This window comes from Pleurodeles waltl, chromosome 1_1 (assembly GCF_031143425.1).
Source record: "Pleurodeles waltl isolate 20211129_DDA chromosome 1_1, aPleWal1.hap1.20221129, whole genome shotgun sequence".
In the NCBI taxonomy this organism is placed as follows: Eukaryota; Metazoa; Chordata; class Amphibia; order Caudata; family Salamandridae; genus Pleurodeles; species Pleurodeles waltl.
In genome coordinates, this window is record NC_090436.1 from 400,361,695 (window position 1) to 400,382,814 (window position 21,120).

At 40.3% G+C, this 21,120-nt stretch overlaps 1 protein-coding gene across 1 annotated transcript in view; it reads right to left on the reverse strand.

Annotated features, from left to right (window-relative positions):
• The window catches only part of CRHBP (corticotropin releasing hormone binding protein), a 108,798-nt gene that overhangs the window by 40,160 nt on the left and 47,518 nt on the right, over positions 1-21,120 (reverse strand). The window contains exon 5 of the mRNA XM_069218213.1: positions 17,640-17,788. Within this exon, the coding sequence (XP_069074314.1) occupies positions 17,640-17,788 (149 nt within the window). The remainder of the gene's footprint in view (positions 1-17,639; positions 17,789-21,120) is intronic.

A 21,120-nucleotide genomic window follows, 5' to 3' on the forward strand; every position in this document is an offset into this window, starting at 1 on the left:
TTCAATGACCTTGGGACATGTTTGCTTAATAAAAAAACATATCTGCATAAAAAGTTAGGAAATGACACTTGCGCCAAAAAGAAACTACTTTCCTACTTACATTGTATTATACAGATGAAGAAATTATCGCCTGACACTTAAAGTAATGGAAATTCTATATTGTTACACTACATCAAAATAAAGCAGGTTTGAAAAGAACAATATGTCTTAGAATTAACTCCTCCCCAAATGGTCAATGCATTATTTACCTCTGATCACCACTTAATGACCCAATAATCTCAGTATGTTTTAAGAATAAATCTTAATTAGGTTTAATTTCCCACCCTATTCCCCTACAAACTTGGATTTGGACTACTTCCTTCTTAAAATGAAGAGTTTGAAGAAAGCTCTGTTTTCAGTGTTGCATAGTTTATGCACCACTCTACACTTTTGAGTATTGTTGTTTTACTTATTATTGGGTTCTTGCCGGTACAAAGCTTCACTCCTCTGATCACCTGGAATCAGAGCCTAGATTGTTTCAAAATTGATTTAATTTTATTTTGGATAGGTTTGGATGCTATTACACCGATGCAATAGCTGTAATACTCAATGATGATAGCAATTTGCAGAGATCTACAGTAACCCATATGGATAACCCTGCACTAAGGCATGTGCTGAGAAGCAAGGTACGTTTCTGATGAGTGGAAAGTTAGGATCCTGAAACATTTCAGGTAATTGATTTCACTCTTATGAAGGAGTGAAAGTTTGTGCTAGGCAATCGGGTTGAGGTAGGATAAGGGATACTTTCTGCTGTATACTGATACATGCTAGAAGCTATCAAAAGATAAACAAGTAAGGACCACAGATGGCAGATGGGAGCATATCTCTTGAAGGAAGTTGGACCCTGGAAGTGGACAGTGAGATACCAAATGCAGAGACATTCTGAAGACATATGCATAGAAATTGCAAGCCAGTGTAGCACGCCAAACTGGTGAAAGGACTGACCAAATGCTTGCTGCCCAGGATTACCCTTGCTGTCCCACTCTAAAAAAAAATGAAATATGGATAGGGTGCATTTGGGGAGCCGATGATAAACAGTTGCCATAGTCGAGCGAGAGGCCATTGCTGTTGGGATCACAGTGCTTCTGAGCACATTGATCATTTAGAAAAGGTATATCATGAAAGAATAAGTCTTTGGTCCAATTAGTAGGTTCTGTCTCATCTTTTTCCTTATTGGAGATTTGATAATGTTTTCGTAATACTAATTTGAAATCAGCTGTTTCACTGTCACTGCCATCATATTTGGGCCATTATTTCCATTTTCTAGACAATAAATCAAATAACATCTGTATTCCGTTTCGGTTTAATTGGCTTTTTGAGGCTCTATGAAGGGTGTGATGTAGACACAATAGTCATCCCATAACTGTGGAAGTTGTGCCGCCACTGTGTTACTGTTTGAAGTCTTTGCTTGTCCTATAACCTCAGTCAACTAAGTAAGTTGCTCAATGATTTTGTGACATTCAACAGCTGGCACAGAGGATGCACCTAAAAGGTGACCCCATTTACAAGTGAGCTGGGTGCATACCAGACTATTTCATGTTTGATTCTGGTGTACATGGATGTTGTTCCTTTCTCGGAAGGTGGATAATTGGTATGCCCTTTACTATAGTTCCTTCTCAGGTACACCTGTTACCTTGTTCATGCATGACTCTTATTGTTATGCTGATTTCCTTCTCCACCAATTGCTTTATCTTTGGAATTCTGCAGATGGACAGTAAGGGTGTGGAGGCTTGGTGACAGTATATCTGCTGTTGCACAGCCCCAATTAACTCTGATGTTTTTCCACTTTCACTCAAGGTATTCAGCATGTGCCGCTGGCTGCATCCAGTCATGCATATTCTGAAACAACTAGATTTTAGTCTGTAGCCCTTACAGTTAATCAATTATCATCATCTGAAACTGTGGTTAGATTTGAATCCTATTCCCCTAATCCAAATGAAGAGTTGGTGGGTCCAGAGGTACCCTGGTCTAGTGGCTGTCCCCGTTAGCTGGTAATCTTGAATGGAATTGGCAAGTTAACACCTACCCCCTGCAATGACGTGTGACTAGCTGCTCTCCTTGAATGCCATATCCCTGATGTTTATCCAGGACCTGCTGATATTCAAATACTGGATTCCTGGTAGCTCTGTTACTTGTCACTGAGGCATGTGAACTGGCATATTTGGTACCGTAAATTATATCCTGGATTTAGGTAGGGCCCTTCTTCCAGTCTGGCTGGTAGGCTTTTCGATTTTTAGATTTTTGGGTCTTTCTCTATGAAATTCAGCCACTAGGGGACATACTTGTTCATTATCCTGCCATGTACCCACAGCTGATAAGAAACTTGAAATTAATCATATTATTTACAAATGAATCCTTTAGTGTATTCTTTCTGGTACCTATTCCCCAGAAGCTGGCTGTTTGTAAACAGAGACCTCAATAACTGTAAAATCAGAGAGGTTTGTAGAGAACACTTGAACTCTTTCTCCTATAGTAACACTGGGCATGGAGTCCCATGTAATTTGAGTGTATTGCCTTACCACCATTTAAGCATTATAATAACCTCAGAATGTGCTAAGACCTTCAATTTTAAATGTTCTCATATGTGTTAACTGTCTTTTACTTGAATCTATAAATTAAAGACCTGTAAGGCCTAATGTATTTAGACACATGGCTCTGACTGGATGTTGAGTTTATTGAGTTTATTGAGTGCAATTTCTTCTGAGTAGCAGAATTGTCAAACCCTCTACCGCCTCCTGAAGCAAGCCATGACTGCTGAACCTGGTACATTTGGAGATCCAGATGTACAAAGGTAGTAAGGTGAGGAAATCCTCAAGATCCAAAACTGCTACCAATTCAGTGAGTTAAAGCATGGCACTATATAAGCAAATGATTTTCTAGCTGGCTGCAACTTTTGAGCCTTGAACTAATGTTAGCCTATGCCCATCTTCATCGCTTTGTGATATAGTTGGATCTTGAGACATTTAGGTAAAGTTTATATGAGCCACGCATGCTGTTTCGACCAAAAACCAAGAAAATAGGATCTCTGATCATTAATAGGAGCTTTCTCTCCTCTTTTCTGCAGTCATCCAGGGTACGCCAGAAAAAGGAAAATAGCTGACAAAGACGGGATCACAAATGTTAAACCTCGCTCGTTTCACAACAGTGAGTTGTGAATGATGGAAGAGTTCATCTTTTTAGGAGAAGCATTTGCTTTTTGGCATTCTTAATAGCTATTTATCTCCATCCTGTATTAGCAATTGTCCCTCCCAACAATTATGCAATGACCTTGCATCTTTCTTTATCATGCAAGTCTGCAATTTCTGTGTTGACTTTTCACAGCCTTTTCCCACCAGTCAAGTATCTGACCGTTTTAGGTCAGAACTCATTCACACCAATGCCATTTTGAAAGTGCCTTTGATGACCCCAGAGAAAGTGCAATCTGCCTTTCCCTGAATTAAATTGAGATCACCAGATAGCCCTTGTCTACAATCACTGTGAATAGCTGACCCACAACTATTCTGGCCCCTTATGCCAGAGTGGTTATCGATCTTTGCAAGAAGGGACTGTAACAAACTTGCTTAAGAAACCCAATTGTTTTATAAAAATAAGTCTCATCAATCTTCCTCACCCGAGCTGCACTTATGGTGCTACATCTGGCTAACTGGTTGGTGCACTCTCTGGATAGCTTACGCTCTAATTAATTTGAATTTCCATGCGAGGCAAAGCATGGAGGCAGTCCTAGTGGCCTCCTAGGATCAGCTTAGGATGAAATGTAATATGGTTGACCCTGCTGGCCTGATGCCATTAGCCAGTCTGTAGGATTACATATGGTCTACTATGAATCCTGGTTGCTGTGCCTGGGGAGATGGTATAATTCATCTAAGACATCAAATCATGTGAAAGTTTACCTTTGTTTACCAATTCGATTAACCGGTGGTGTTTAGAAAAGTTCAGAGACCATAATCACCTCTAAGTTCCAGTTTCAGCGGATCACAATGGTGAAGGTCCTAGTTAATAAATCCAAATGATAGATGAAACTTCCAGTTATTATATACAAGTATCTCTGTGTTTGACCTGTTGAGCTTGAGATAGATATCAAACACTCAGGGCCTCATCACGAGGCTGGTGGTCTTAAAACCGCCAGCCTTGTGATGGCCATCGGGCCAGCATAGACAGGGCGGTCCGACCGCCCCATTATGACCGTGGCGGAGCTGCCACTGTCAAACCGCTGACACTGCCAGGCTGCAGCCAGCCTGCAGCCTGGCGGTCCCGGCGGTTGTAATCCCCCACGGCAGTGCTCCAAGCAGCGCTGACCTGTGGATTACGAGTCCACATCCGCCAGCCTTTCCATGGTGGTAAACACTGCCATGGAAAGGCTGGCAAAATGGGAGCATCAGGGGCCCCCTGGGGGCCCCTTTGCGCATTTCACTGCCCGAATTACGGGCAGTAAAATGTGCGACGGGTGGTGCGACACACCACAACATTGCCTCCGACTCAATAACGAGCCAGCGTCAATGTTGTGGTGAGTGTTCCACTGGCCCAACGGAACACTCCTAATGTGGCGGGCAAAAGACCTCCATTACTGGCAGTCTTTTGCCTCCAGCGGCTTTGGCGGTCCTGTGAAAGGACAGCCAAAGTCGTACTGAGGCCCTCAGTGGTTAATTGCTTCTGGACATTTCTGTGAGGCATATGAATTAAGATTAGATAAATTTTCATGATTTGGAATGATTTGTGTCATCTACATAGCAGTTGAGATTAAAGGAGGATCTGAGCTCTGGTAGTGGACTGAGGTAAATAATGAATTAAAAAGGAGCAGTGATTGATTCTTGTGGTGTACAAGCTGTGGAATTAAATAGCTTAAGATAGAAAAGGAGAAGGGATATGATAATCATACTGCAAGTGAGGTAAGATATAATCCATCAAAGGACAGGCATTTGCAGGGGCGCTGGAAGTAGGAGTGTGGGAGGTTATGCAACACCCCAAAAAAACCTTGCAGGTGGTCAGAAGTAACTGAGCAATAAAGAGCCATTTACATTTTGCTTTCATCTTATTGCATTTCCTTTGCATTCAAAGACAAAGGCTAAATGAAAGGCAATGTCGTCTGACAAATTGCTTATTATTCTTTTCACATCCTGTTTGATATTTACTTTTCCCTTCTCTGATTGCAGAGAGTGCAGGGACTGTGAACGCAGAGGCTGCAGAATGTAAAAATACTAAATGTAAATACTTGTAAGTTACCTGTGAGTTAACTATACAAATATTCTAGAAAACATCAGCAATAAAAGCAAAATAAGGTACATTATTTGTAACTCTGATGTGTGTTTGTATTGGGTCAAAACAAAACATAACACTTTACTTGTATGACGTGCAGCTAATATGTGTAGAATCCCGATATCCACACATTATCCTTTGTGTGCCACATTGTTATAGCAGTAAAACTGCATATATGATTGAAATTTAGAGGCCACTTTCAGGAGGCCATTGAATGAAAAGTATTTTCTGTAAATAGCACTATCCTACCATGCGTTAGATATATGGTGGACAATGTGGACAATGTGCTCCAAAATGTCCTACTGGAGACATACTACTCCCTTACCACTTCTGCTGAATGGGTGTGGCTCGTTTGCTCCACTTGTTCTTGTTGTAACTTTTGGATTTTTCACAATCCCTATAACTTCAGTAACAAAACACTAATAGCAGCACTCCCTCTAAAACCTGTCCCAGCACCACTGACTCCTTGGATTCCTATGTCCTGTGGTCTGTGAAGGAAGGCAGAGGTGAGGTGGGCTGATCAAGTAGAAGTCCAGTAACTATATCATTAACGTCAACAGTGTTAACGCTGAATTTTACTAATAAATAATTATGCATTCTGAATGTTATATCTGCATAGAAAATGAATTAATATGCAGAAATAATACACAACTTTGAAAATGTGCCTTATTGGTTGACCGTCAGTAATCACAAAGGGGGTCATTACGACCCCGGTGGTCGGCATTCATGTGGCGGTAAGTACCGCCAACAGGCTGGTGGTACTTACCGCCATATTATGACATTGGCGGGTTGGCTGAAGCCAACCTGCCAATGTACCACTCTGACCTCCACGGTGGTAACAGTGGCCTGGCTGGAGATATCAATCTCCAGTCCGGCGGCCGCCATTGTTCCGCCTGGGGGATTATGACCCCAGCTACCGCCATAATTTCCATGGCGTTCGTAATGCCACTAAATCCATTGCGGTAGGCCATATCAGTGACAGGGAATTTCTTCCCTGTCACTGATAGGGGTCTCCCCCCCTTCTTCTCCAGTTACCCTCCCACCGCCCCCACCTCTCCAAACACCCAACCCCCTTACATTCACGCTCCCTTCACAAACATGCATACACACACCCATTCCCACATGCTTACACGCATGCATACATCCATTCACACACACATCCGCACACACTTTTAAACATACATGCAGACATGCATTCACATAACGCAACATACACGCACTCACACCTCCATAGATGCGCACATGCATTCAACACGCAACACGCACCCGCATCCATGCACACACAAACATTAACACACCCCCACCCCCACACAACACCCCTCACCCCTCTCCCCTGTCTGAGAACCGACTTACCTGGATCCAGGGGGTCCTCCGTCAGGAGACAGGACGGGGCGCTTCTACCACCAGCAGCGCCTGCCAGCAGAACACCACCAGGCCAAATTATTGGTCATAATACGGCTGGCGGCGGTCTATTGGCGTGGCGCTGCTGGTGACAGTAGCGCCACTTTACCGCCATCCACTGGCATGGCCACAGCCAGATTTCCGCCGTTCTTGTGGCAGAAATCCGGCTGTGGTCATAATATGGCAGACAGCTGGTAGTCACGGCGTCGGTCTTTTGGCGACCGTCACAATGGCAGTGGGCAGTTTTTACCACCGATGTTAAAATGAGGGCCAAAGTGTCTTCATTAACTGCATATTAATATGAAATGTTGTGCTCATGATTATATTAATGTAGTAGTATTTTATATTAATGGTCATGTATTATGTATTTGCTTTATTAATTATAGGCCTTAAATCAGCGAGGTCTTAGGCCTAGTTGCACAGCCTCATGTTGAGCTGCATTGCTTAAACAAGTCACACAAAATAGTTGCATAGAGAATTAGATATGTATTTTTCCATTACATTGACCGAATGATAGTAGCTACATTTTCTTTCCAATGAGAACTGCTTGCTAGAAATTGTTGTACTAGAAATTGATACTTTGTAGAATTTAGGGTGTATATAGGCGACGTTCCCAGGAACCAACAATGGATGCACTGACTGGAGTACAAGATGATACAAAGTTGTTACCTGATAAGCCCAACGAAGGGAACAGAAGAAGAGGAGCCAATCATCAATATGTGAAAGACAGTTAATTATATCGTAGATTTGAAATTCTACTTTTATTGGACTAAATGTAAACATATGATTCTTTGACCAATAGCACCGTGGGAAAATGTCCTAGGGAATCTAACTTAGCCAGACTGTACAGAGAAGAGAGTTCCACACATTTTTCCTAACCGTCCAGAGAGGAGACACGCTCACTTTTCTAACTCTGTTGCTGAGAAGTGACATCCTGATTATGCTGGTTCCTGAGGCATTTCTATCTTGAACTTTATTGCTGAGTCTTGATGCCTTGCCAACTGAACAGATGTCCAATTGATGAAGACTATCACAGCTTGCTGAACCATATCAAAGCAAGGTATAAGGCTATGTCATTGATCTCAATGTAATATGCTTTTGATTTTAGGTACCAACCGCTAAATTTGATAGAGCCATAGCTAGATGTTTTTTCCAAATTTGTGTTGACTAAATTGTTTTGCATGAAGCCCAAACATGCTATTCTAATCAGAAGGTTAGTCAGTAGACTCACTGAGGATGCTTGCTAAATATTAACAACAGTTGATCTCTTTTCTTTTTTGAATATAAATGTATTCTATTTCTATTGTGCAGTTATTCTTGTTGTTGATTTGTACTGTAACTTTAGAATGTGTAATGATCCATGCCTTGATTAAATTGCGATTCTTTAGAAGGTTCGTTCAGCCAGTATTGTTTCTGTATGTTTACCATTTGATTTTGAGACTGTTACGTGATATTAGTATTGTTAATATAGGGAAATAAACTTTTTTACATAAAGTTGTGGTTATTCATGGCCAAAAGGTCATAGGGGGTTATTCTAACTTTGGAGGAGGTGTTAATCCGTCCCAAAAGTGACGGAAAAGTGACGGATTTACCACCAGCCGTATTACGAGTCCATTATATCCTATGGAACTCATAATACGGCTGGTGGTATATCCGTCACTTTACCGTCACTTTTGGGACGGATTAACACTCCTCCAAAGTTAGAATAACCCCCATAGTGTCTGGAAATTACTGACTCCCAAGATTATTGACTCTATTGATTGATATTGTTATTGATTGATATTGAAATTGAATCTTGTGGTGGGAATTACACTAGGCGCAGTCAAATGTCCATCAAACCTCTAATGCGTCCCCTTATAAATTAATGAAGAGAAGCCAAATAGGGTCAGACACACTAACAATATAATTCCATGTAGCAATCAGTGATGCCTCTGTGGTACGGCCAGAGCTGAATCCATTTTGGGAGTCAGACTTTTCTTCAATGAGTGACTATTTTTTGTTTGAATCCATGTCTTTAAGTCAGTTCATTTAAAAAAGGACCATTCATTACTGATCAGAAGATATGAATGTCTGATCAGAAAGAATCCGTTTTTTAAATGCATTTGATATGTGTAATTTCCAATTCTTTACAGTCACTAAGGAATTACTTATTGTGGTATAGGCTAGAATGGCCGTAGAGCTTTTGAGGAGCATGGAATACGTACTTGAAACCATGAGCTGGGTATGGCTGTTCAGGTGAGCCTGATGACTGACAGGCTTTAGGGGTTTAAAGAAGTATTCTTCTGTAAGGAAGGTCATAAGAAGCAGTTTAAGATCATGCTTTTATTTGTGGCTAGTTTTGACATTGTGGTGAAATTGTTCTGTTGCCTCTTTTCAGGGCAAATGTTAAGGTAATTTGCTTTTTTGCTTAAATGATTTGCCAAAGAATAACATAGTTATTAGGAGTGAGCCAATTTTGTATTAGTGTGTTCTGGCTTCTGGAATGCACTGATGATTTTATGCTGTCCCTCTGTAAGGCATCACGCTATTGAAATGAGGTGCAACTAGCGATTTATTGTTGCCTTCAGCACAGTTGACATACTGTGAACACCATGTCTACTGTAGTGTTTTTTCCAAAGTCTTTCCAGTGTCCTTCTCATTGTTTTTAGCAGTTTTACTTCGAGTGTCATCTGGCCGAGTTTAATGGTAGTTTTCTGACTGAGATCAGTTTGAATGGCATTAAAATTAGCTCTCAAGCATCAAGAGGAATGTTGACCCGTTTTATTATACTAATGGTAGAGACATGGAAAAGGGTATAGATGGTAAAATGATGGTTTGAGGAATGATTTGTGTTTATTGCAAATGGCGTTCACTGTTGGAATGAAATTGGGTGATGTTTTTACCAGGTGACAGGATAACAGTTGCTTGCAGTGCTTACGTTAGAAGAGGCAAATATTGCATGATAAAGTATGTCCTGCTGCGTTGAATGTCCCAGAAACTAGATGCAGGAAAGTAATTGATGTATGTTCCCTGATAGGGCCTTTTACCTAATCTGAGTTAGGCTTGTCAAATCAAGGGTTAAAGTTACCAATTTGCAGAGATTTGGTGTCAGTAGATTAGAAGGAATGTGCAAGTAATGGGTGAGATGGGGAGCACTGAATGAATAGTGATTCATAAACAGAGACTTCAGTGTTCTTTAACTGTTTGGTCAGGAGAGCAGTTTTGTGGCCAATGGGAAGTCTACTTACAGTTTTCTCTGCTGAATGAGTATATGAGATTTCTTAAAGTCAGCAGGAATAGTATCAGGCTGAATGGTTGGTACATCCTCACTCAAGCAGGTGTCTGTCCCAAAAAATATCTAAGGGCCGTTGTGGCTGGTGAGATGATATTTAAAAATAGTGGGTCTTAATATGTGCAGGAGTTCACCCCATTTTTTCAGCATTTGCCTTGAGAGTTCCCCATATGGTAAGAATTACTTTCATTGTGTCAATGCCAACATTTATATTGGTATCCCATATGCAAATATTTACATACAATATTCCATTATCAGAATTTTGCCATGATATTGTCTATATACTATGGTTGGCCCATATTTCAAAAAATACCTCTAGTATGTCAGAGCCAGCATCTTATCATGATTTGCTTTCCCCAACCAGTTCTTCAGGGTCTGCATTTTGCCTTTGGTGCCTTCCTTTATGCCAATATTTACCTCCAATGTGCCAGCACTAGCATTTTCCAATTAGGCCGCATCACAAGAATTACATTGAGCATGTTGAGACTTGCATTTTGCTATGGGCCTTCTGCCACGGATTATCTTCAATTTGCCAGTGGCAGCATGTTACCTTGGGTGCTGTCATATGCCCAGAATTATATTGTGTATGCCTGGGCCAGTGGTAGCCTCATAATCATAAAATATTTAAACAAACACACTCATCCACAACTCTGTTACTCTCACTCATACTCTCTTCCTCTCTCATTCACTCTCTTCCCCCTCACTAACTGTAGCTCACACACTCTAACTCATACACACAAACTTACTCATACTCACTGGTTTGCACTCACACAAACACACTTACACACATGCATCCCCATACACACCCTTTTACAACTGCACCTGCTGCATTATTGATAGCTACACTCTTGCCTCACTTCCACACCTCTTCACAATCTCCAGTCACTCACTCCATATAACACACTAAAACTCCTCCACACATTCTCTTGCACACACTTTCACTTATGCATGTCCTCTCTCAAACTCAGATTCTCACTTTCACTTTCATTGACACTTTCAAACACTCACTTATACATTTTGGGTAAGCTCTCTCAACAAAACCTAGAGCTAATTGCCCATCTATTCAATCAGTCTCTACTTAACGGAGAAGTTCCAAGTTGCTAGAAAACAGCTTTAGTTACCCCCCTGCTGAAAAAGCCCAATGCTGGTTCACGGATGTGATCCAACTATAGGCCCACATCCCTTTTACCTATATTTTCTAAATTGTTAGAAAAACATGTGAATCTAAAATTAACACAACTCATAAATCAGAATGATCTACTACATCCCTCTCAGCCGGGCTTTCGTGCAGGCTATAGCACTGAATCTGCTTAGTTTGGGGTCCCTGAATTCCTAAGACATAAACTGGATGGTGGCGGGGTAGCTGCACTCCTGCTTTGAGGAGAGAGTGCGGCTTTTGACACTGTCAACCATGATATATTACTCAGGAGACTCAATGGCTTTGGTATACGGGGTAAGGCGCTTGCCTGGATTTAATCATTTTTGGAGGACCGTTTCTTTCAGGTTCACTGAAATCAATGCAGATCTAGGCCACATGCTCTCACATCAGTAGTGCCTCAAGGCTCCATTTTGAGCCCTTTACTTTTTAATATTTATGTGAGGCCATTGGCTAACAGCATTGAGGGTTTTTGCCTCACTCCCTTTTCCGGATGATACCAAAATTGTGGTTTCTCTGTAGTCGAAGGACCAGTCAACTGTGGCTGCACTCCCTCTCTGTCTTCAGCAAGTGGCAGATTGGATGTCTGCACACTTTTTGAAGTTAAATGGTGATAAGACTGAGGTACTGTTGGTCGGTAAATCCTCTATACCATGGGGTGGCACCTTTGGGCACTCCTTGACTCCCTGTCTCATTGGTTAAAAGATTGTGAGTGTGGTTAGATCAGGAGCTGTCAATGAGGCAACAAATAATTAAGGTGGCTGTCACCTGCTTTGGCATCTTGAAATGGATGAAAAAAGTTCCTTACTATATTACCTTTACAGACAAGCGTACCATAATCGAAGCCTTAGTTATGTCAAGGCAGGATTACAGAAATGTTCTTTATCTTGGAGTAACAATCCTATTAAAACGTCTTCAAATAGTACAGAATGCTGTGGCGCGTCTTTTGCTTCACCCAGCACAGTTTACTAGCTCTGCCATCTTAATAAAATCTCTCCATTGGTTGCCTCTGGACAAGCGGGTGCATTTTTAAAGCACTCTGCTTTATGTATAAATGTCTCCACACCATTGCCGCTTCTTACTTGAGCTTTGAAGTTACCTATTATGTGCCTAGGTGTGCTCTCAGATCAAGCTATCAGAATTTAGCTGTTGTTCCCAGAGCTCTGAGCGTTCAACAAGGTGGTTGTTCCTTCTGTGTTCCAGGACCTAAACTCTGGAACAACATCCCATTACTTTTAAAAGACTAACTTCATTTTGGAATTCCGCAAACTTCTGAAAACTTGGCTGTTTGAGCATTTGATTATGTAGCCCTTGGAGGCCTGGTTGTCGATTACTGTAACCTTAGCTAGCGCTGGGAAACCTGATGGGTAGCCATGCGCTTTATAAATTGCATAATCAATCACTCACACACACACACTCAATCTCATTCACTGTCAATGACTGACAAACACACTCACAAACACATGCACTGAGAAACAACATTGTTATATCTTGCTTCATTAGCTGGCTGCTCAGAGGTTACTTGGCAGCAGTAGTGCAGGAATCTGATGCTGAACATTAGATCCTGCAAGCCTTGACCTTCAACAAGGAGCCAGAGAGGGAAGCAAGGCTAGGTTTGAAACTGGGAAGCCTCACCTCAATCCCTTTCCCAACTTCTTGATAAGACTTGAAGCAGAGCCCTGTACGAGGCTGAGACATTGCTGAGGATCCTGCCCCTGCTGCCCTACGTGGCTTCTCATTAACCTCAAGGATGCACTGATACATGCCCTGACATCCAAATTTCAGCAGATGCACCAAGCTGCCTTAGGCATGCGTAGTATGTTTGCTATATATGTTTTTAAACAACACTCTGTAGCTGGATCGTGCCTAAGCTCCCTCTTCCTGTCACCAGGACTGTGGAGACAAAGCCAAGAGGGCTGACCTATGCACTGGCAGTTTTCATGAAACATGACAAAACTTATATTTATTAACACTGCTCAGTTAAATCCTTAGCAGCAGAGGCAAGGGGCAGAATGTTGTTCCTCACAGGAAGTATGGCTCTGCCCTGAAGCCCCTGGTAGGAAGCCACCGCTGAATCAGGACTGGAATCTAATAAATGATCCTTAATGAGACAATTTGTGTTCAATGAGAATGTGGGAGAGGAAGAAGGGGATGTGAGAGATTGAAGAGTAAATTAAGTATAGTAGTTGGTTCTGACAGAGGATTTGAAAGTAAGGAAATGTCAGGATTGTATTCACACATGCATAGGAGGGATTTTACAGGGTTAAGTGGAGGAGGGGAAGCATGGTGAAGAAGGAGGGTCTAAGATATAGGCGTTGATATAGAGTATGGTATTAATGTGAGAAGATAAGAGAAGATAGGATGTAAGAGGAAATTGTCATGTGGTGGACAGGGTTAGAGTGCCAATAGTGGAGGAAAGGTTAGATGAGTGGATACAAGATGCTATAGAGGTGACAGCAAAAGAGTGGTTTTGTGTGCAACTTGGTATGTTTTTGAGTTTCAGTACGAGTAAAAGGGTGGAAAGGAGGACAATCATTCTAATATAGAGTGCGAAGGAGCATGGAGCTTTTGGAGTGGGGGTATGCACTAGAATATGTAATGACAGAGCTGAGTAGATTGGAAATATGTTATCGGAGATAGGGAAGGAGAACTGCAAATTAGATTAATGCATGTAGGAGGAGGTTAGAAGGGGGTTGCAAAATGTGTACAGTATATGGATAGTCAGGAGAGAGTGGAGGTAGTAGCTTCAGTGGGAAAGTTGAGAGATTATGGTGGTCTCGTGCACAGAGGATAGTTAGCATACAGGGTAAACGATATGGAGAGGAATAGGATGGAAAGCCTTTCATATTTACACATTCTATTTGCTATTGTTGTCTTTTTGACTGTTGATATTTCTGAGTGAAAGAGGGCATGGCTACTGTTTGGAGTGTTTTTTTTTCTTTTTTGGGCAACAATTAAGAGAAAGCTAGGTAGGTATATATATATATATATATATATGAATATATATATATGTTTGTGTGTGTGTGTGTGATGTTACAGTGACTTTATCAATGTTGTTATCAAAGTTGTCATGAGTGCTGTAATTTGTGAGATGTTACAGTGACTTCTATTTGCTATTGTTGCCTTTTTGACTGTTGATATTTCTGAGTGAAAGAGGGCATGGCTACTGTTTGGAGTGTTTTTTTCCTTTTTTGGGCAACAATTAAGAGAAAGTTAGGTAGGTATATATATATATATATGTATATATATATATATATATATATATATATATATATATATATGTATATATATATATATATATATATATATATATATATATATATATATATGTTTATGTGTGTGTGTGATGTTACAGTGACTTTATCAACGTTGTCATGAGTGCTGTAATTTGTGGGGTAATTAGCAATGTATGGCAAGGGCTCCATTTATAGTTACCTTAAGGCACGAGTTATAGTTACTTTAGATAACTCAGCTGAATTTCTATGGTTTTGTACAAGTACATTCAGAACCTAACTATAACGTACCTGTAACCTTTGGTTTTTTCAGCATTTTTGGAGTAATGTAAGATCAAAGACTATAGATATCTAGCACGCGGATTGATCTGCGGATCCATGCAAAACGAGGAGATTCTGAGTGGCTGTCCGCACCCTGACAAGAAGGTTGCAGTCGCCATTTTATTTCATCAGGAAACGGTCCCCAGGGCTGAAATCTTGGATGAATGTAGATGATAGGGTCATGGGAGATATTCCCTGACCCCATGGAGGTTACATAGTTGTGTAAAATAGTGCAAATGGTCTTCATATGCCTTAAAACATATTTTTTGTTGTTTCCGAGATCTACAGATCTATCCACGGGGTTCAGTGCGGCCCCCGGTGTAAATCTGCGGGGGGATCTGTGGATTTTGCGAAACGTCCCCAAAAAACAGATATTAATTCATACACCTATTCAAACGCCCAAACACCCTAACAACCACTCTCACACCCAGAGAGACACTGTCACTTCCACTCTCACACCCACACAGACACTCTCCCACCCACTCTCATACCCATGCACACTCTCACACTCACTGTTACACTTAGAGAAACACTCTCACACCCATTCTCAAATCCAGACTCAGACTGTTACTGTCACTCTCATACCACAGAGATGTTTTTTTCACATTGTCTCACATCCACTGACACATGGACACACTCAGTCTGACACCCATACAGAGATTCTCAGACTCCCTCTCACAGCAAGATAGCCACTGTCACATCCACTCTCACACCCAGACACTCTCACACCCAGTCTCACACCCATGCAGACACTCTTATGCTCACTGTCATACTCAGATAAAGATACTTTTACACCCACTCTCTCACTGAGGTAGACACTGTCACAATCCCTCTCACATCATGACCGAGACTCGCACACTTACTCTCACACCCAGACAGATACTATCACACCCAGTTTCACAGCCACGCAGACACTCTCACACTCACTCCTACACTCAGACTCTTACACCCATTCTCAAATCAAGACTTAGACTGTTACACTTACTCTCCCACCCAGGCTCTCTCACTTTCACACCCAGAGAGATGTTCTTACGCTTTGTCTCACACCCATATACATATATATATATTGTCTTACAAAAAACAAAGGTTACAGGGACGTTACCTTTTACATTTTAAAAGTACCAAACCATTGAAATTCACCAGTTACAGTTAGAGTTACCTCAAGTAACTATAACTTGTGCCCTATGGTAACTATAACTCACGCCCTCACCATGCACTGCTAATTACCCCACAAATTATGGCAATCATGCCATCATTCATAACATCATTGATAATATGAACGTAATATATACAGTAAAACTTTTGATTAAAAAAACTGTGCATGGCGAGGGTGTGAGTTATAGTTACCTTAGGGCACAAGTCCCTATTTATTTACATATATATATATACATCTATATATATATAGATATATATCTATATATATATGTTTTTTTTTTCAATATTAGCCCCGGGTAGTTGATGATCCCCAGGGATTTTTTCTTTCTTTACACATGTGTTGGTCCCCTGGGTGCGGGAGCGCATGGCCCCTCTCTCCAAGTATAGTGTTGCATCATGGGTTGGTGGTCCCCAGGGCAGTGGGGGGGCATGTGGGTCCCCCATTAATAAATTACATTTCACCACAGGGGTGGCCTGATGCCCCCCCCGCATTATATTACATGAACGCTTGGGGAGATGGAGAACAAAGCCCTGGACAGGTGGCGGTCCCCAGGGCAGTGAGGGGGCCATAGGCCCCCCACAAATATATTATAAGCCCCGGGTAGGTGGTGGTTCTTGGGGCAGTGGGAGGGGACCAGGCGGAAAAAGCAGTAGGTAATAGATATATATACAAATATAGTGTGATTGTTGTGTGGTTGCGTGATTGCCCTACATGGAATTGGTAGGACAGACTTGCAACATTGTGTTACAGAAGTATTCTGAAATAATAAGTATTGGAGAGGTAAGAGAGTCAGTAGGAACATTACTTTTCTAGCAGAGAGGAGCTAAATCTTATATTTGGGTCTTTGTGAAATAGAGTGGTTTTGTTGGCAGCAACAGCTCTACAGGTGCCCACAAGAATTAGAGTGAAGATTTTGATTGGCACATGCTGAGTGATATACCACTTTTTAAGCAACTCAGTAGGCTGATGATATAGGAGCCTGGGATAGTAGGAGAAGTGCTACCAGGGACCAAAGTGTGGTTTTGATAAATTATAGTGCTAGCTGGAGCACAGTCCACTCACTATGTCAAAGAGCGATAATGGATAATCATCCAGAGCAGTAGAGGAAGGGCTATCTGTGATAAAACATGGTTGCGTGGGTTCCTGATTAGCTTGTGCCGATCAAATTACACATGTGTTTAAAGCCTGATGCTAAACTGTACCAAATAGAATGCCCCCAATAATGGGTTTATGGGGTCTGTCCAAAAGTAGAAATGATGCTAACCAACTGTATGCTCAGAACCCACATTGTAATGATTCACTTTTTAGCAATTAAAATGTGAACATTTAACAAAACTTTTCTGTCAACGTCTTGAAAATATGTTCTTATTGGAGAAGAAAAAAAGAAAAACAAAGTGCTAACATTTCAACATGAATATTTGTACACCAGTTAACTGCAATTACACTGGTGCAATGAATCAAGAAGCAAGCATGGGAAGATGCAAGCTGTGCAGATTTTGAAGTGTAACCTGAAAACATTCTGAAAGTAGAGAAAGCTGTATATTTGCACCAATGAGATGTATTATGACCTTTTGTGACTCAAACCTCATATTGCTGGAATAACATAGTGGCAATTCTATGCCTTACAACCTTCCAAGAGACCTCATTGATCGTCTGGATAGGCAGGTTAGTCCAAGGTAGTAAACTGTTGTCATGCTAGTTTTGTGCTATTTACTTTTTTAATAGAGGAGTGTGTTTGCATAAATGTTGTAATGCAGTAAAAACTGAAGGGAATGTGATTATAAATCAATAACAAAATCTTGAACTAACCTTTAGCTGCAGGTCACTCAAGTGACCGAGTGTCACATCAGAGATTTTGATCACCACTGGGTATATTATGGAGAAACTGCAATTTCTGTGCTGATGAGGGATCACCATAGTAAATCTTCCATTTGGTGTCTGGGAGATCACATTGCAAGCTTGACAATGGAGAAAACACTTTGTTAATTTCATATTGCCATAATGTGCAGCGCTTTATCACTCATGCTCACTTTATTTGTACAATTATTGTTTATGTCTGGCAGCTACATTTTCAGTTGTCTCACAAGCTTATGTAATACTAGTCCTGGCCCCTTGATATACATCCGTAAACAAATTGTTGTCCAGAGATTTTCATTTTTGATTTGTATTTTTGTGTCATTAAACAAGTAATTTACCTTGGTTAGACATTGCTAATGTGGGGCTAATTGGTTCTAGATGACAAAACAGCGTATGTTTTGCAATGATGATGTTATATTTCAGGAACCATGAGACCTATACACTTCATTTTGGTGTCAAAACATAGGTTTTGGGGGTCAAGTCGTCTTATAAAGACAGAAAATAACTCCTCAGAGCAACCCTTCCACCATTTTCCAAAATGGTGGCTATAATAGAGGAAGAAGAGGCATGTATAGAAATGGAACAAATAATAATGGTTTTTAATCCTTTTATGTATACACCAAAGAATGTTTATGATCTGACTGAGAAATAAATAATGTTTATCACTCCTGTTTTAGACATATTTTCATAGCTCCCTTTCTTTATTTGTTTTGATAATCGCTTGTGGTACATTTGCAGCATGCTGAACATTTGAGAAGAGCATATGAACAGGGATATCTTTTTGTTGCTCAGGTTTTGCAAGTACACATATGTGTAAGTTCTGTGAGTAGAGGCTTTAGACATTTCATAGGTTTTAGTACTCCATTAATACCTTCACAACCAAGTTCACACAGATCTTTCTCTACGTATGTATGATCCAAAACATTTACACATCTTCTGATCAAGTAAAACACTCGGACAGAATATGACGTAGGTGGGAGGTCACAGCAGGACTGATCTCTTGAACTCACTGTACTGAAGATCGTCAAATGTGTGACAGTCAGAACACATTTTCCACGAATGCACAAAGTGTTTTTCAAGGTCTTTAATGTCACATTCTTCTTCTGTCCCAGCAAATTCTTTTAGAAACTTTACAGAATGAGCAGTTAAAGCTCCAAGCTTTGTTCTAATTTTGCTCATAGAGTCATCACCCATAGGAATATGTGCCTTGATAAGTACACTGGGCATCTCTGAAACGGGATTAAGTGTTTTTTATCACTGGTTCCATAACGTATCCATAACTCTGACAATTCTTGACTTATGAACAATTGCAACAAATATAAGTAGCACAATAATAACATCTGACAGTACAATGACAATTGGAACCATTTCGAACAGCCCACTCAGCATGTGGCAAAACACGAAGGTCAAGTTTCTTCCAATTTGCTGTTAAGTTTTTAAACAATATTGGCTGTACCTTTTGAATATATCTTTGAAGGCATCAACTCCTCATTGACAATCATTCCATTTGCAATAATTGTCAGTCAAAAAATTATTTTATTTGGCATAAGCCTTAAAAGTATAAAAACAATGCAATTTACAATTACATATTATATTAACACACAGAGTTCTTAGATCATTCTAATTCTTATTAACCAACTCTAATTGCATAATTCACTTGATTAAAAATCAAGTTCTTACAGTTCCTAAAAGTGCAGCGTGCCAACTTAAATTATCCCACATACAGTTCTCTTTAGACTCTGGTCCTTGCGATCTCCTAAGTGCATTTTCCCATTTTGGAATGCTCCACGTTTTATTTCTTGCCTTGTCATGCGTAGTGAGGTTATCTAGAATACCATCAACCAATACTATTTTAGAATAAACAAACTCTTCTTTCCTTTTAGTTCCTCCATAATTCAAGTTCTTATAGTTTCATAAAGTGCAACATGCCAACCAATTTATCCCCTAAACAGCTCTAAAAGAGCTCCATCCATACTTTATTATAAAGCGCTTTTTTTTCAATAAAGTGCTTTCCATATTATTTCTTGCCTTCTCCTAGCATAGAAGATTTCCTAAAATACCATCAACCTCTATAATAGTAATCAATTATAACATTTAAAACTCTACATTCCGCATTATACCCTACATTCTATCAACCACTATAAATATGAATATTTCCCTTCTTAAATCGTTTAAAAATAGGCCCAGTGCACAGGTTACATATAAAAATCTCATATCAATAAGTAGCCTAAGCGCTTGGTCCTGATTAGTAATATTATATTCCTTAAAAATACGCTGTTTTTAAAAATGTCGTACAGAAAAATTTGGTTAAATTGCTTCTGTAATGATCCAAAAACACGAATCAAAAATGAAAATCTCTGGACAACATTTTTTTTACAGAGGTATATCAGGGGGTGGGATTATACAGAGTATGTGAATGGACTCCACCACTGTACAATTTATCCCTGTGATCAGCTTGAAAGTGACTGTTATTCACAAAGTATATAGGCTTGCCATTGTACAACTAATTAACTTAATTGATACATCATTGAGATATTTTTATCTAATGAGGGTTGTCTTCTTTTGTTTAGGTGTGAAGCTGCTTTTTAGGCCAGGTCTTGCCTACACACAGCTTTAGCTGTCTGATGAGAGCTGATGTCATCACATACCACTCACCACAGAACAAACAATATACATAAAACAGTACATACACACATATCCAGAAAGGGGAGTTTAAGATGCCATTTCAGACATTGACTACTGTTCTGCACTAGCTTTAGGGGTTGTCCCTCAGCACTGGTATCAGTCTACGGCATTTTATGAATGTGATCTACCTTACAAATAGTCTACAAACATATTATCATGAACCTCTTTTTAAATTACTCATTTTGTACATGTATTTTATGATGAGGACCTTGCCCTTGTGCTCTCTCTAGGTGACTATTCCACATTCTCCATCCCCTCAGTCCAGCTCATCCATTGCTACCCCACCCTTCTACATTCTGTCTCCTGTTTTTTTTTTTATGTTTAATTTATTTTTTATTCAAGGGATGAAAGCTGCTAAGTGCTATTGACCTAGTCACTTTCTTCTATTTGCACCCATGCTTTCTCTTTTGATATTTTTATTTTACTTTTCTACGATGGCCACTGGCCATATTGAAACAGTAAAGCAAAAAAAAAAATGCTGTGTCACAATACATGTGTTGTGGTCATATGTCGCAACACATGTGATGCAGTGTTGCATGCATGTGTAAGCAAACACACTGTGGTCTACTTGGAATAAAATATTTCCAATATGGCTGCCATATTGTAACATGCAGCATTGTGATGCACCAGAGGCCATTATTTTTTTTATATTTTACCTTTCAGTTATGGCTGACTGCCACTTTATAACTGTAAATTAAAAAGCAATAGCAAACCATTACTATGACACTTGCCTGTTAAAGGTAACACC